This window comes from Dermochelys coriacea, chromosome 13 (assembly GCF_009764565.3).
Source record: "Dermochelys coriacea isolate rDerCor1 chromosome 13, rDerCor1.pri.v4, whole genome shotgun sequence".
In the NCBI taxonomy this organism is placed as follows: domain Eukaryota; kingdom Metazoa; phylum Chordata; order Testudines; family Dermochelyidae; genus Dermochelys; species Dermochelys coriacea.
The window spans coordinates 31,086,738-31,104,996 of record NC_050080.1 but is presented as its reverse complement, the minus strand read 5'-3'; the positions used below and the strand labels follow the sequence as shown (position 1 = coordinate 31,104,996).

At 42.5% G+C, this 18,259-nt stretch overlaps 1 protein-coding gene across 13 annotated transcripts in view; it reads left to right on the top strand.

The window, feature by feature from the left end:
* Positions 1–14,772, top strand: part of RALGAPB (Ral GTPase activating protein non-catalytic subunit beta) — a 131,736-nt gene extending 116,964 nt beyond the window's left edge. For all 13 annotated transcript variants that reach the window (XM_038369407.2, XM_038369405.2, XM_038369404.2 and 10 more), the window contains 6 exons: positions 1,498–1,620; positions 3,713–3,849; positions 8,880–8,988; positions 9,217–9,295; positions 10,024–10,172; positions 10,973–14,772. In XM_038369407.2, the coding sequence (XP_038225335.1) occupies positions 1,498–1,620; positions 3,713–3,849; positions 8,880–8,988; positions 9,217–9,295; positions 10,024–10,172; positions 10,973–11,166 (791 nt within the window). In that variant the 3' untranslated portion in view covers positions 11,167–14,772. The remainder of the gene's footprint in view (positions 1–1,497; positions 1,621–3,712; positions 3,850–8,879; positions 8,989–9,216; positions 9,296–10,023; positions 10,173–10,972) is intronic.
* The last annotated feature ends 3,487 nt before the right edge of the window (positions 14,773–18,259 follow it).

Genomic DNA, 18,259 nt, shown 5'->3' with positions numbered 1-18,259 from the left:
CCTCAGCCTGGACCAGTCCACACAAGAGATCCACTTCCTGGACACTACGGTGCTAATAAGCGATGGTCAGATAAACACCACCCTATATCGGAAACCTACTGACCGCTATTCCTACCTACATGCCTCTAGCTTTCATCCAGATCATACCACTCGATCCATTGTCTACAGCCAAGCGCTACAATATAACCGCATTTGCTCCAACCCCTCAGACAGAGACAAACACCTACAAGATCTCTATCATGCATTCCTACAACTACAATACCCACCTGCTGAAGTGAAGAAACAGATTGACAGAGGCAGAAGAGTACCCAGAAGTCACCTACTACAGGACAGGCCCAACAAAGAAAACAACAGAACGCCACTAGCCATCACCTTCAGCCCCCAACTAAAACCTCTCCAACGCATCATCAAGGATCTACAACCTATCCTGAAGGACGAGCCATCGCTCTCTCAGATCTTGGGAGACAGACCAGTCCTTGCTTACAGACAGCCCCCCAATCTGAAGCAAATACTCACCAGCAACCACACACCACACAACAGAACCACTAACCCAGGAACCTATCCTTGCAACAAAGCCCGTTGCCAACTCTGTCCACATATCTATTCAGGGGATACCATCATAGGGCCTAATCACATCAGCCACACTATCAGAGGCTCGTTCACCTGCGCATCTACCAATGTGATATATGCCATCATGTGCCAGCAATGCCCCTCTGCCATGTACATTGGCCAAACTGGACAGTCTCTACGTAAAAGAATGAATGGACACAAATCAGACGTCAAGAATTATAACATTCAAAAACCAGTTGGAGAACACTTCAATCTCTCTGGTCACTCGATCACAGACCTAAGAGTGGCTATACTTCAACAAAAAAGCTTCAAAAACAGACTCCAACGATAGACTGCTAAATTGGATTTAATTTGCAAACTGGATACAATTAACTTAGGCTTGAATAGAGACTGGGAATGGATGAGTCATTACACAAAGTAAAACTATTTCCCCATGGTCTTTCTCCCTCCCACCCCACCCCCCACTGTTCCTCTGATATTCTTGTTAACTGCTGGAATTAGCCTACCTGCTTGTCACCATGAAAGGTTTTCCTCCTTCCCCCCCCTGCTTTTGGTGATGGCTTTTCTTAAGTGATCACTCTCCTTACAGTGTGTATGATAAACCCATTGTTTCATGTTCTCTGTGTGTGTGTAAATAAATCTCTCCTCTGTTTTTTCCACCAAATGCATCCGATGAAGTGAGCTGTAGCTCACGAAAGCTTATGCTCTAATAAATGTTAGTCTCTAAGGTGCCACAAGTACGCCTTTTCTTTTTGCGAATACAGACTAACACGGCTGCTACTCTGAAACCATCTTAACTAAGTAACTTCTTTCTTTTACTTCTTTACCCCAGTTGAGTCCTGGTGCTTGCAAGTCCTTTACTGGTGAAGTACATAAGGAGTTGTGAAGCTCTTTCTTTTGACTTAACTTTTGTTTCTTCATTCTCAGATGAAATTGTTTCTTCAGAAGACACCGGAGCAAGCATATTCAATGGGCAGAAGAAGATTCTGTATTATGCTGATGCCCTTACAGAAATAGCATTCGTTGTTCCCTCCCCAGTGGAGTCCTTAAGTAAGATCACTGTATACGTGCCATGTGTGTTTTAAAAACACTTTGTTTACATAGCTCTTCTTTGATACAGGACTGGGTTAACACAGATAACTTAATATTTATGTTACTGGCATACCCAGAGGCTCCAGTTAGAAACACAGCCCCAAATACAGATTCTTGATTAAATAAATGTGTGGGGAGGGAGGATCAAATTAGCAATGTCAATTGTAAGTGATTTGTTACAAAATTGGTTCCTAAAATGTATAATAAAAAAAAATCCTGATGTGGCAATATCATCTATTTCCCGCTCCTTCGTATGATGGAGCCCAAGCCTTGAATGGCCACTCAGGTTTTCACTGCAGGAGTGCAGTCTCCTGAGCTTGTCATAGAATAGGGGATGGCACCCCCTGCACCGTGGCTATGATTCCAATATGCACCTGTCTGCTGAGCTAGTGAGTTCAGAGCAGCTCCACAGGCAGTGGATTGCTTTGTGGGGGTTTTTTTTGGATAATGTGCCCCTAGACACGCATGGAGAAATATATGCTTAATTATGCGCTCCAAGAATTAGAGCATTTGTTAACCCTTTACCCCAAAATATGCAGTGGAGTCCGCTCTTGGATCAAAGGGTGGTTGTGCTATTGTCTGCACTGCCAGATGTCCCTCCCCTCCCCTGAACACACCTTGTCTCTTAGCTCCTGTTGGCCCAATCCCCAGCTTCTCTCTCTCTCAGGGGTCCCTTTAGATCTCTCATCCCGTCTGTTGTTTCCACTCCACTGGAGCATGCATACATATGCACACTCTTCCCTCTCCACCCAAACCTTCCACCCCATACTCTGCTAACTACAGTTTCACTTAATCTAGCTGCCACACCAACCAACCCTGCCCATTCTATCCAGCTGCTTCTCTGTTGCACCCCAGTTCCCAGATGAAATCTCAGATGAATTCAGAAATGAGAGAATGCTAGACTTGGAGGGTGAGAAATCGTACTGCATAGGAAACATGAAACCTAATGGGACATTGTCAAAAGCAGACCCCCCATGCCTAGGGATCTTAGCTTCTCTCAGTTTCTAGAGCTCCCAGACTCACTGGCAGGGCATTCTCTGAGAGGGGCCCTGAATTTTAGAGCTCACACCAATTCACCACCCTCAGAATCCTAAATAGGTAGGTCTCTTGACCTTCAGGTCTCACTGGAAATCTAATATTTTGAGATTTATATACAGCATTAAAAGTATCTGGATAGGCACTAACTCTGTTTTATGTAAATCTAAATAGTGAAAGAAAATCCTGTATGTGTTGCAATGTCAGAACAAAAGGTGGCAAACCGACTGCTAACTTTGGTCAAGTATCACTTGCATTTTGCTGGCCAAAGTTTTGAATGTGGTGAATGGTCTTCTCTTTACCATCTGGGAGATGGACTCTTGCCACTCATGGCTGGTGAAAAATGGAGGAGGGGGAAAGAGAGTGCTTGGATCTATTGTTAACTAGGATTGCCAAGGTCTCCTGTTTTGTGAAGGCAAAGGGCCAGTCACTTTAGAGTCTGCTCAAGATACCATCTTTCCTGATGTCAATCGTAGTCTACTTCCTCCTTGTCTAGAAAACTGCCAAGGAAAAGGGTGGATGACCAGGTTAGCAGTGACTGGCTAACTTTACTGTCCTCTAGTTTCCTACAATTTCTTTGTCCCTAATCAGTCTGGCTTGAGACCTGAGTATAACTTCAAGACTGCAGAGAAATCTATGGTTGTTGATCACCTCCTAATGAAGGACAACGGTCATGTGTCATGGTAGTCTTAGATTATTCAACAGCCTTTGTTTCTGTTGACTATCTGTGGAACTGGCTGGGGTTACTAGGATAGCTTAATGACACACCAGCTAGAGGGCTCTGTAAAAGGCAAGTGCTTCTTTGAAACAAGCTTTTGATATTTTTCTCTTATCATTCTTCTTCACACCCTTTGTTGGATTTGAAATGTATTTTCCCCACCCTGTCCCATTTTTAACAATATGTGTAGCCTTGCTGTGTACTCTGAGTAATCATGGGCATATTTAACTTCAGAATCTTAAACTTCACCTTTTTTGCCAGAAGGAAAATATCTTTCCTCTTCCTTTTGGCTTTCAGCTGATTCATTGGAAAGCAATGTCTCAGACCAAGAAAGTGACTCTAACATGGATCTTCTGCCTGGGATACTAAAGCAGCCATCTCTGACACTTGAACTCTTCCCCAATCATACAGACAATCTCAATTCCTCGCAGCGGGTAAGGCAACATATCATTTGCAGCAAAGGGCTGAATTATGTGCAAATTGTTATGTTTCTACAGCAAATACAGAGAAAATACAGGAGATGTTTATAGCACTGATATTGGTAATCCATCTTTTTAGTATTTGAAACTCTTCATCAATAGGCCTTAATTATTAAAAGCAATCTGGAGTCTCTGTTCCGATTTTATTGATGCCCACAGTTGCAGTAGCAGTAGGAGATTGCTGGGTCATAGTATTTATATACATATTTAAAATCCTACGGTTAGATTAAATATTCTAACCCTTGGTCTACATCCCAAACTCATGAAACATGTCCAAAGAAAACTGGCATGTCGTACTTATGAAACGGATTAGAATCTAACCCATATTGTAGAAATTCAGAATGGACCAGTATGTATTGAAATTGCAAAGCTTTCCCACCTGCTCTGTTTAAAATCCCATATTAGTTACAGTACATGTGTAAAGTTCAAGGTGTTGAGTCCTCCTCCTGCAGCAGCTGAAATTACAAGCATGGAAGAGTTCTGTTTATGGTGGGTACACAACCAATCCTGTCATAACTTTGTAAGTGAAGGATTTGTAGAAACTACACATACCTTATATGAAACACTGGCCCAAAGTCTAAACGTGTTGTGACGAAGTTCCTCCTCTACCTTGGTGGGTCTTGCGCTTTTTGGTGGATTTGCTCACCTTGGAGCTTTACCGCAGCCCTCAGTTTGGCATTTTTCATGAACCCACAGTCCAGGTCAACTCCTCCTATGTCTGACCAGGAGTTGGGAGGTTTGGGGGGAATCTGGGCCCGCCGTCTACTCTGGGTTCCAGCCCAGGGCCCTGTGGAATGCAGCTGTCTAGGGTGCCTCCTGGAACAGCTGTGCAACAGCAACAATTCCCTGGGCTACTTCCCCATGGCCTCCTCCCAACACCTTTATCCTCACCATAGGACCTTCCTCCTGGTGTCTGATAATGCTTGTACTCCTCAGTTCTCCAACAGGATGCGTTCTCACTCTCAGCTCCTAGTGCCTCTTGCTCCCAGCTCCTTACACATGCACACCACAAACTTAAGTGAGCTTCTTTTTAAACCCAGGTGCCCCGATTAACCTGCCTTAATTGATTCTAGCAGCTTCTTGATTGGCTGCAGGTGTTCTAATCGGCCTGTCATCTTAATTGTCTCCAGAAGGTTCCTGATTGTTCTGGAACCTTCCCTGTTACCTTACCCAGAGAAAAGAGATCTACTTAACCTGGGGCTAATATATCTGCCTTCTGTTACTCTCCTGTAGCCATCTGGCCTGACCTTATCACAGTACATTCAGTTACTGATTTGAGACATTAAACATTTTAAACAAAATTTCTTGATTCTGCTTTAAGGTGTATATATTGCATTAGCTGATAAAACATATGATGTAACTAATTGCAATTGCCTTCCATTTATATTTGTCTGCAAAGAACGTTTCTTCATGTAAGGCAGTATCATATGAAACTTCCATCTTTAAGTTGGTCTGACTTCAGTGGTCTCTAGTACCCTGAGTCAATGAGAAGCACAGGGACTTCAATCTGACATGTTGATCCACTTAAAAACAAATGCCTGCTAAACATGCCGTTTTGTGAGTACCTCATACAGAGAGCCTGTTGTCGCTGCAGTAACTAAAGCCTAGAAGCAGATGCAATTCTTCCTTGCCCTTTGGAGGTTGGTCATCCCAGGGGGAATCAGGACAATATGAGGAGGAGGAATATGTCCTTCCTAATGAGTAGAGCTGTATGCTTATTCTGATCCTGGAGTTAGGAGATGCCCACATTTGTCCTCATTCCACACGCAACCAGAATGGGAGGGGATGGGGACAGGCAATTTTTTTTTTACCCCAACTGTACTAGTTATGTCAGTGTATCAATTCTGTCCGGATCCAGTCGGCTTAGTTTATGAGAACTGACAAGGTAACAGGCTAGAAGCTTAGGTAAGTGATTGTTACATTTATTGGAGCATATATTCCAGGGCACAAGTCTTGGCCAAACTGGAGCTTAGGTAGAGACAGTAAGCAAACATTATAGTTTGTGTTTTTAAAACCATTAGAAAGCCTGGACATTCTAAGTTAGGGTTAAATTTTGTTTTTCCAACCCTAAACCCCCAGTTCTCATCAGATGACATTGCATCTCCTCAAGGACTCTTGAATTTTGAAGTTTCCTGACTGACCATTTTTGAGAGATAATGTGACCAAAAACTTCAACATTATTTTCAAAAATGTAATCTGTCTTTTAAATCTCCAAATATCACAAACAGCGTGAAAACTTTGAAAATAAAAGCACATGTTTCTTGGCTAAAGATAGCAAGTGCAAACTTTCAGGCCCAATTAACCTTTTAAAGGTATTTGAAAGGGAGGACTAGAATCAAAATGCACTTCATAAAGCCCAGAGCCAATAATCTGATCCATGTAGATAATAGAATCCCATTGATGTCAGTAGAGCTTCTTGTGGCTGCAATAGTCTGCCTGTCTACCCACCTACACAGATCAGATTGCAGCAGTGGGCCCTGAACTAGCTGCAACCATAACTATGGAGAGATGTCTGAATGCTATGACCAGGGACAGTTGATCTCTGGCAAGATTATTCATAGATTCATAGATACTAAGGTCAGAAGGGACCATTCTGATCATCTAGTCCGACCTCCTGCACAGCGCAGGCCACAGAATCTCACCCACCCACTCCTATGAAAAACCTCACCCATGTCTGAGCTATTGAAGTCCTTAAATCATGGTTCAAAGACTTCAAGGAGCAGAGAAGCCTCCCTCAAGTCAACCATGCCCCATGCTACAGAGGAAGGCGAAATTATTCTTGACATTGCCTGTTCTGCATGGCATTATCTGCTTTTAGATTCTCATACCCCAAACCCTTAATAATGAGGTCCATTGATCAGTATTGTCTTGATGCTGCTGAATGTATTTCTATAGAAAATCACTAACCCCTGCCTACCACAATGGGGGATCAACTTCTCCCTAATGCTACTGTCTAAAAATAATAGGGTAAAAGCAGTGTTCGTATTGTCAGTTATCGAAATTAGTGAGACAGAGAAGACTTTTTTGCATGTTTTTCACTTGCAGCCTTATTACGATAGAATATCCTTTCAAATGAAGGATCACCAAGATGTGTTGGGTTTATCCAACTTCATTAGAACAGGATAATTCTGGTACAATCAGCAGTGGTAAAATTAATGTTGACGATTAGGCAATTATATCTACTAGGCTGTGTATTGGTGCAGTGACTGAATACAAATATCTCAAACCACTAAGAAATAGCTGCCAAGGAGAGCTTGAACAATACTTCCAAGTGGCTGGTCACAAACAAGTGTAGGTCATATGACAACCAGAGTGCGGCACATGATAGGAGAGAGAAATGTGAAAGACTAGCTTGGTGCCAAGCCCCCCTGGTGGTCTTGTCCTAGATGCTTATTGCATGAATACATGAATAGGCACATTTTACTGCCTTCTCTCCTTTGTGATCTCAGTGTAATATTGCAGCTATACTACCAGCTGCTCCAAGTACGATGAGAACTCCAGCTCATGTGTCTGCAGATTCCAGGCCGCTGCTATCTCCATTTACGTTTTGATGACTGCCTTCAGGAACCTGAAGGGCTAGATACTCTTACATAGTTTCCCTAAGAAACACAATTGGCAGGTAACCCTGGGGAGAGCGCGCGCACACACACGCGCACACACGTGCACATGCACCGCCGAATTGATGGAATTTTCCAACTGGCTGCCTTATGTTTTCTTTGCCCATAACCTAGTTCAGAACAAAATCTCTTCTAACGTCCAAAGCACACAATGGCAAATGACTTTGGGCACCCAACTTCCCTTGAAAGTCAATGGGAGTTACGAGTCCAATTTGCCTTTTATGCGTTTGAAAATATCCCCCTCCACCGTTACAGGACTGTGTGTGTATCTGTTTGAAAGGTTAAAATAAAACTATTTGGGTTTGATAGGCGAGAGGTGTCAAACTTTTTTTAACAGGGTGTGAAATATTTTTCATATCACTCCTTTGCCTTCCTAGCACCTTTCATTATAGGATCTTAAAAACCTTGAGTCTGACTTTGTCTCTGAGCAATGCCCTTGCACAGTGGAATCAGTGAGGCACAAGAGGGTAACTTGAGCTAGTGGCACACCAGTAAGAGAACTAAAAAGGTCTGATGCCCATTCCCCTGCTGTTTCTTCCTTCCTCCACACTTCTGTGGTCATACTCTAGTGACTAAAATAAGTTTGACTGATTTTTTGCTTCCATTAGCACTGCTGATCCCCTGTAGCTATGGGAAAAGGAGCTGGATTCTGCTGTACACATTATCCCCAGCATTCTGAGCTACGTTCCCATTGCAGCATCAGATTCTACCTTAGTTTACTTACAGCTGAGTCTGTTTTCAGTGGGGCTGATAATGTGTAAACTGATGGCAGAATTTTTGATTTGTGAGCCAGAAAGAACTCTGGTCAGCTTTCAATTCCAGAATGAGTTTGCAATATAGGGAATTAAGAAAAATCTTTTTATTTAACTGAGCAAATTTGCTTTGGAGTCATCGAGACAAGAAAGATGCAATGCCCCATTGCTGTTTTCAGAGTAGCATCATAGCTTGTGGGCTGCAAAGAATGATGTGTAGGCTTCCATAATAGCACAGGAATATGTCAGTGTTTATATGCATGAATCAGAATGTTAGTTCAATCAATTGAACGCAGACAATAGCAACAAAGTAAATGGAGAGCTGTTCATCAACAGATTTCAATGTTAACCTCCCAAGCAATAAAAATAAGTGTTACAAACCAGGTATGGGAAAAAAAACCCAAATCATGGCTCATAATAGGCTGAAAACTACTGTGAAGCTGTAGCCTAAACAACAACAGCTCCATCTTGTGGCTGTCACATGTGCTTCCTAGCAGTGAACCTCTTGTCTCTCTGATGTCCAAAAATGTCTTTTAAGAGTGACTACAGTATTGTTGCTTGTTTAAATGTTTCTTTCATTATTTTGTAAATGCCACTCTACCCTTCTTCAAAACAGCTCAGTCCTACTTCCAGATCAAAGAAGTTGCCTCAGGGCCGGACCATTCCACCAATGGGACCTGAAACCAAGGTGTCTGTGGTCTGGGTTGAACGTTATGATGATATAGGTGTGTAGAACTTCTGCTTTTTATAATGAATTAATGTAATAACAGGGCCAGTAACTGAGTTGTATGTGAAATATTTTATTAAATAGAATTTTGTTTTTAGGTAAATAGTAGATTGTGACTTACCACTGTAGTTTGCATTTGAATTATCTAAACTTAGTTGTTTTAATTTCTGTCTAAATTTGTATAAGTGAATACTTAACCTGTACTCTAAAACTCTTTTCCTTCCAGAAAACTTTCCCCTCTCTGATCTGGTTTCTGAGACCAGCACTGGTGTAGAAACTACATCAAATAGTAGCACTTCCCTAAGGTATGACTTTGAATTTCTTTTCATTACAATTTTTCTACTTTTTGTGAGCAGTCACTTATGTGGAGCTTCAAAATAGCTCCTGACTGGCTACATTAACTTTGTTCAGTTTTCTTAAGACAGCTGCATGAGAACGACGTCAAAGATGCGGTCCTGTTCAGAATGCTGCAGTAAGGTTCTTCATGTAGTTTTTTGTCTTCCTTTCTCCTTTTTTTTTTTTTTTTTCCCCTGGCCACTAATGAAAGGACTCTTCTGTTGCAGGGGATAGAATATGAGGCTGGGAATCAGACAATTTTGGGGTTTTCTCTCTGGCTGTGTGACCAGCCACTGAACCCTCTCGACTTCTGATTTACTCGCTTATAAAATGGCTTAAAACTTATTAAATTGGTGTCTGCAGCACTTTGGACCCTTGTGACAGAAGGAGATATATAAATGTTGTATTATAGTTGATCCCACCGTTCTTAAGCACCGCTCATGGGACAGTGGAGACTCTTACTGGCCAGGCTTACAGGCACCTTTTTGCTGGCATCCTAGAAGGTCGTGGCACTTCCGGCAGCTGTATGGTGTACACTGTGATGGACCATCTCGCACAAAGAAAAGCTTGTTTTATTTACAGACCATTTTTGAGTGTTCTTGCTAAGCACATTGTCTCCTTTCCTCTTCCCCTAAATGTTCTCTCAAAATACTGTCTGTGTTACTAATTTAACAAGCGGTTTGTTTTTTTTCTTTAGATCAACCACTCCTGAAAGAGAAGTTCCTGTGGTTTTCATCCATCCCTTAAACACCGGGTTATTCAGGATAAAAGTGCAAGGCGCTTCTGGAAAATTCAACATGGTCATCCCCCTGGTGGATGGAATGATAGTTAGTAGGCGAGCTCTTGGTAAGTTCTGTTTTGTGAAAGGGTATATATGGGAACCTAGTAGTGCCTTTGCTACCTGAATGTTCAATCATCTTTCTTTTAAATCTCCAAATATCACAAACAGCCTGAAAACTTTGAAAATAAAATGATGATTTTAGCCACTTCTCCTCCCACTGGGGCTCCCCCATGCTGGGGGAATCCCCAGGTAGAGAAAAGTAGTCAGTCCCTCCCTCGCTTTGTACCTCCGGGGTGGGGTGGCCCAGAGAATTTGACCTTAACAGATTTAAGTTTTACACACTTGAGTACCTTCATTCTCTGCACTGCCATGCGAGAGACCTGGGCAGGATTGCAGCTCCCCGTGACTCCCAGGTAGGCCAACATGCTGTAGAGGTGGTGCATTCAGCCCCTTGAGACTCGGAGAGTGGGGCAGACAGTATGTTCCCTCACTAGGAGGGGGTGAGACTCGGTTTACGAACCACTCTCTTTTGCTGGCCTGTCAAGGAATAGCAGATGTGGCCCTTCATGCAGTCCCTGTTGCAGCCAAACGAGGAGCCCAACAGGCAATCTCTAAAGCATTACATTGAAAATTTGCTTTTAAAATAACGTTTAATAACAAAGGGGCCTCTTGGTGGTGGAAAGTTGTGATTCCTCACTAGCTACCCTTTAACAAGGGTCACTTACCCAGAGCACTGAGAACAGTTGCCATTGGGCTCTAGCTGGGACAGAGCCCGGATTGAAATGTCCATCCTCTATCTGGGAAAGCAGAGGAGAAGACCTGGGATTGATTTTGTTTAAACTTAACACTGCTTTTTCTCTTTCAGGTTTCTTAGTGAGACAAACAATAATAAATATTTGTCGGAGAAAGAGGCTGGAAAGTGATTCATACAACCCTCCACATGTCCGCCGAAAACAGAAAATAGCTGACATTGTCAATAAATACAGAAACAAGCAGCTGGAGCCAGAGTTTTATATCTCACTTTTCCAGGAGGTTGGGCTCAAGAACTGCAATCCCTAGACCACTATCCTTCCAGGACAATTAGATCAGAGGTTGGTGGCTACAGTAATCGAAACAGTTAGACAACCAAAAAAACCCAAACCACCCTGCAAAAAATCTCCCCCTCAGTCCTCCAGAGTAGAGAGAAATGACTCAGTGGACACCATACAGGAGGAGTCAGGAATGAATAGGCTCCCAACCTTCAACATCCTAATAAGACCACGTCTTTGAACACAACTCCATGTCTCCTGCACAAGAGGAGGCAGAAATTATACCACTTTCACCATTTAAACATTTTCCCATTCTGTTAGAAAAAAAAAAATAGCAAGTATGTCTGAGAGAGGCTTGAATACAGCCCTGATAGCCTCCCATGTTCACAGAAAATGACGGGTTCCAGGCATAGGTTCAGGAACTAACAGCTGGGGCTTCCTTCCTCGCTGCTCCAGGAGATTCGGTTCAAGAACTAATCCTGAGACCAGTTCCTTACAAGACATGAAATCAAGAACATGGTAGCTGGGATATTAACTTACCTTGCCTGCTCACCCACCCACAACCAACCACTGCATTCCACACCAGTCCTCCTGGATACTCAAAACAACATCTCTTAGCACAACCTTCTTTCTCCCCTAATTAGAGGAAAGAACAAATAAATATCTCATCCAGTGAGAAGGACATACTGAATACAGAACTCCATCTCTGCATAGGGGGATGGAAAATGAAATACAAATAAACCTGAATGAAAGATGTCTAAATGCACACATACACAAAAGAAGAAAGGAACAGAGTCATCTTCCCTTCACACCTGCTGGGGAAGAGACACCCTATCTCGGAGCATTAACCATCCACTGTAAGGAGTTAAATAGAAGTTCTTAAAAAAAAATACCTCCAAACTCAATAGAAGAGACTTCTTTGATGGAGAGCATTCAATTTCTATAACAAGCTGAAGGAGAAAAAAGTTAGTTCATAAACATCAAGTCATGAAATCCATAGCTGAAGTGCTGTGATTCCATAGTTACCTCTCAATAAATTCCAGAATTACTGCTGGTGTTCGGCATGACTGAATTTTATGCATATTTACACTTATACCAGGTATACACAGAAAACCTGAGATTACCTTACTTTCAAGAATTTTTTTCTACTAGGTAACCGAGTTGAGGTCTTGCACTTGTGTATAAACAAAGCTAAGGCATTATGGTCTGTTGCAAAATGTCACTTGGTTTTAATACAATTTGGTTTTATGCCCTAACTAAATAACCCATTATAATGGTTAAATTACCTGCTTGCTTACCATCAGATCAAAAAATGACTGTCTCCAGAAAGACTGTTTAGATAGCTGTATGTACAAGGACTGTTACCAGGAGCCATATTTCTGAGTGTGGTCCAGAACATTTGCTTTACTATTGCTGAAATGGCAGAAGAGATTTGGGGGTTTGCCCATTAAAGAATCTTTTTATATTTGTGCAGGTGTCAGACTGCTCCTCAAACTGTTAAACTATGCCCTAAAGAACAATCACCCTGCTGAATGTGCTTTCTCTTCCACTCTGGGATGATCCAGGCTACCATAGCCCCTTTATAGTGACTATTGCACATCTGACTCATAATTCAACATAAAATACTATAGAGACACTGTGCTTTTAGTTTGTTCATCTCAAGTAGTGGCTACTGTTTCTGAAAGAGATTTCCTTTCCTAAGGACTGATGAAAGTGCCCAGTTCCCTTTTACAGCAAGGAGAGGGTTTGTAAGCTCTAAACTCCTCTATTCCCTGATTTTAGTGAACATAGGTCAAACGTTTTCTTCAGAACTGTAGACCCTCCCTTTTCTGTGTCCTAAACTAAGAGTTAAATATGCATATTTTAGTCCCAAGTAAAACGGGCCTGTAGCATGAAATGTGGATTTGGCATTCTGTGACTGTTGATGTCCGTTTTGTCCTCTGCGAAGCAACTGGCTTCCATTTGAGCTCCTTTGTTCTTCAGATAGAACTTTTCCCCTCTGCTGGGCTCATAGTGCAAAGCCCCTTTCCAGCATCTGCCTTTACATTAGGATACCAAAATTGTTTTATGCAGTGCACAAACTCACACCAAGGGACATGTTGGGAGTCAGAAATCAGATTGACAAACTTATTGGAAATTCCAAAATCCGCTTAATATGATGCAGAAAAGCGTAATACACTGTTCAGGATTCCTCTTCTCTCCCACCCACAAAAAAATTAATTTGCATTGCAATGATGAATAACTGAAGCTTGTCAGAGCACAGGTGATGATGTGTGGTCTCTTCTGATACAGTAGCTCAGCAGAAAGGATTGGTGTAAGGATGAGGAGTTTGGCAGGCCCTACATTTTATTATGAAAAGACATTCAGAGACTTTTAATACAAATCACAATAAGTTTTGATATTTATTTAACTTTTTGAAAGTTACTTTTTGCAACAGTTCTGACTTCAAAACAGGCTCAGTAAGGAAAGTATTTCATCACACAATACTAATGTACCAAGAAGTGGTCTTTTACAAAGAATAAATTGAAAACGTGCCCTAAAAATCCACCTGAAAGGACTTACCATAAATTATTACAACTGAAAATTAACCCCCCCCACACACAATTTTCTTAACGCTTACATGGCCTACTTATTACTTGCATTTCATTCTTGCTAGACAACATATTGACTGTTTCACTTGCGTATAGTTTATTTTCAGTCTAGTCTCGGGCATCAGGATAGCACTACAATATTTGGGTTACAAACATTACACAGTTCTCAATTTAAATAATCCTTTTTTCCCTTTTTAGATCCTGAAAACATTCTATTGGGGGTTTGTAAAAATGTTTAAACTGAGAGTACCCCTTTACTGATAAATTATTTCAATAGAATTTGAGAAAAGGTAACATACTGTCATCTTGTTAGCATTTCTGTCTTAGAGTTGCAATAATTTTAGGATCTTGCATCTCATTTAAAGAGTTATAAAGTATCTTTTTAAAAAGTACTTAAGGGTATTACAAACTTGCAGCAAATGAATGGGAAAATGCATGTCAGTGAAAGATTAGATACCTTTGTGGACAGCATCCTCAGAGAAATTGTAGGAAGCAAAGCTAGTCATTTGTAGCCTAACTAATTGAACTACTGGCTTCACAACAGATAGCTGTGTATTTCTCTCATGCAGTGTTCTGGATGTTTAGCCTGAAGGATAGCAAACTAAATTTGACTTTTAATGGTGAGAAAAAGTTAGATATTATTCAATGATCACACAGTTTAAAGGTTGATGTTTTTGAAGGAACCAAACGTATACTGTTTCCACACTGGGTTTTAGCAGGAGTGGTTTGAAATGCGATTGCCAGGTATCATGTGCTTAAAATCATGTACACTTTGTGTGAACTTCTGTATGTTGCCAAGACATGATCTTTTTGTTCCTATTGTATTTTTCTGTAAATATTACTGGCGCTAAGTTGTAAAGTAAAGGCAAACTGTAAATATGAAGATGTGAACTATGATCCCTTGTCTCTAGTACTTTATCTCTTATTTGTTTAGGGAAGGCACAAAGGCTTGTATGTATTTAAGCCAATTATTTGTCCAGAAGAAACACATCAAATAATGAATGTAACACAATTAGTCCAATAAATTTTAAAGAAATTCTTATCTAGTACCTGAGTGGTGTTCAATTTGTGAGCACGTTTTTGTCCAAGCCAACACGTTCACCCAACATATTCTAATCACTTTCCTTAGGGACATGCCACAGTCAGCATTAATTAACGGAGGTACTGAAATAGCTGCTCTGTAGCTTAGCTCTGGTTACAGTGCACAGGCCTGGCTTTAAGTAAACCAAGATCCTTCAAGTCACAATCTAGGGAGGTAGTGCCTCACAAATGTACAGTAATTTATTACAGTACACAACCCTGTTACACATGGGGAACTGCTGTTCAGAAAGGTGAAGTGTCATGTGGTCTCTATGGCAGAGCCTGCCATAAAGTCCAGATGTATTGACTTAAGCACAGGGCCAGCCTTGCTCTGTGTTGTGATTCCATAACCTAAAAAGCCTTGTCCCTGGAACCAGTTCAAGTCAGTCCAAGGGAGATACCACCAGGTACTCCATTCCTGCTGAATTGACACCTGGGAACCATGACACTATCCGAGAGAAGTGGCGGTTCATTCAGTGTTCTGCCTTAAGACACTGGACAGCAGATGGGAATTCAATGTGAGTCATCTGTGCCTCAAATTTCTCCTGTGGATTCTTGTCTTGATTCATAGATTCCAAGGCCAGAAGGGACCATTGTGCCATCTAGTGTGACCACCTGGAGAACTCAAGCCAGAGAACTTCTTCAAAATAATTCCTAGAGCAGATCTTTAAGAGAAACATCCAATCTTAATTTTAAAATGGTCACTAATGGAAAATCCACCACAACCCTTGGCAAATTGTTCCAATGGTTTATTACTCTCAACTCTTAAAAAATTACACCTTATTTCCAGGTTTCAGTCTGAATTTGTCTAGCTTCAGCTTCCAGCCACTGGATCATGTTCCATCATTCTCTGTGAGTTTGAAGAGCCCATTATCAATATTGGTTCCCCTTATAGATACTTAAACTGTAATCAAGTCACCCCTTAACCTTCTGTTTAAGTTTAAAAATTGAGCTCCTGGAGTCTCACTGTAAGGCATGTTTTCTAACCCTTTAATCATTTTTTGTGGCTCTCTGAATCCTTTCCAATTTATCAACATCCTTCTTGAATTGCGGACACCAGAACTGGACAAAGGATTCCAGCAGCGGTTGCACCAGTGCCAAATACAGAGGTAAAATAACCTTTTTACTCCTACTTGAGGTTCCCCTGATTGTGTCCCTGGATCGCATTAGCTCTTTTGGCCACAGCATAATACTGGGAGAACATGTTCAGCTACTTATCCACCATGACCACCAAATCTTTTTCTGCATTGCTTCCCACGGTAGAGTCCCCATCCTGTAAGTATGGCTGACATTCTTTGTTCCTAGATGTACACATTTACATTTAGCCATGTTAGTAACACACATTGATTAATTGCACCCAGTTTACCAATCCAGATCGTGCTAAATTAGTGAATTTTTAACCCAAAAATTTGCAGAATGGTAAATAATGAAGGGTGGTATTTGCCACTGTCCAATTTTTTGGTTCATTGTAAACTTTATCAGTGATCATTTTACGTTTTCTTCCAGGTCACTCACATTTTGTTTTCTTACATGACCCTCTTTTAATTCTTTATTAATAAAGTCCCATATCAATTGCTCCATTAGCCTGACCAGGATTTAGGTCAGGCTGACAGGGCTATAATTATCTGGGTCATCCTGTTTACCCTTTTTAAAAATTGGTGCAATATTAGCTTCCTTCCAGTCTTCTGGAACTTCCCCAGCACTCGGAGACTTAGGAAACAAAGGGTAAAAACGGTCCATTGTCACAATGGGGAGAGGTAACAGTGGGGTTCTTCCAAGGAGCTGTAATGGGACTAGTACTGTTCAACATAGTCATTAATGATCTAGAAAAAGAGGTGAACAGTGAAGTGTTAAAAGTTTACAGTTGATTCACGGTTATTTAAAAGAGTTAAGTTAAAAGCTGACTGCGAAGACTTGTAGGACGATCTCACAAAACTGGTGAGTGGACAACAAAATGGCTGATGACCCCCCCCCCCCCAGTTCACTCTCTACAGCCCTCCACCACCATGTTTGGGGGCCATCTTGCCCAGTTCGCCCACCAGTGGGACAAGATCACCATGGATCGCTGGAGATCATACATCGCGGCTACTAGAGAGAGTTCCTCACCTTCCCCTCCCAGGAGCCTCACCCAGGATGCCTTCCTCCAACACGAGGCAGACACCCTCCTCATGAAGGGTGCAATAGAACCCGTGCCCTCCCACTTTGCCGGCAAGGGCACCTACTCCCCATACTTTCTCACCCAAAGAAGGGCGAGGGCCTCCGCCCTATCTTCGATCTCCACTTACTCAATACTTTCATCAGAAAAACTAAGTTCCATATGCTGAGGCTCACCTCCATGATTCCCTCCATCCACCAGGAGTTGGGGTTTGCAGCCCTTAACGAGAAAGATACGTACTTCCATACTGATGTCCACCCAGCCCATCGCAAATTGCTCTTTCTGCATCAATTCAGGCATCGCCACGGCCCCTGGGTCTTCACCAAGGTATCTGGGGTTATCGCAGCCCACCTTTGCTACCTGGGGCACTTTGTGTTCCCTTACCTGGACAATGGCTTCTGGTGTCGCCATTCCTTGCCAAGACAATGGCAGCTGTCACCATCCTCTGCTTGCTCCTTGCCTCACTAGGCATCTGTGTCAATGAGGTGAAATCCATGCTTGTCCCCACACAAGTGATCCATTTCAAAGGAGAGTGTCTGGAGTCTGTAGTAGCGAGAACCTTCCTCCTGGCAGACTGCTTTACCTTCCTCACGGCTCTCATGATGATCCTGTAGCACAACCTGCACATGACGGTACACCATTGTCTCTGCCTCCTTGGCCACATGGCAGCCTGCACCTCTGTGATGCCACATGCTTGCCTCCACATGTACTGTCTACAGCTATGGCTCCTCTCCGTCTGCAGGCATCACATCGCCTCGTCCCTGACTGTCCTGAGTTGGGGCCATGCCTCCCTCACCTGGTGGACTGATCCTGCTAAGGTGTTCAGAGGCACCCTGTTCGCCACTCCCAATACGCCTCCCTGGTGGAGTTGGGTGCACACTTAGCCGGCCGTGCTGCACAGGGGACATGGACCCCCAGAGAGGTGCGCATGCACATCAACATACTGGAACTGCAGGCAGTCAACCTGGCTTGCCACACATTCCTGCCTGGCCCTGACAGTTCTAGTTTCCTGATCTATTCAGACTGTCTGCCCACCCGCCAATCAGCCTCTCCACCCTGCCGGACATACTCACCCAGGACAACAGCAGGGTTTGAAACCTCAACCCAGGCCCACTTCAACTGACAGCCTGGTTTTTGGATGGGGTTCACACGTAGACAACTACTGTTCATCACCAATCTACCATATACTTATAATCAGCAGATGGGACTCTATGTGGGGATGGTACGCTGCAAAGTGGAAGTGCTTTACCTCCTGGGTGCAATGCTACTACCTTCCCCTCCAGGCCGTCTCTTTGCCT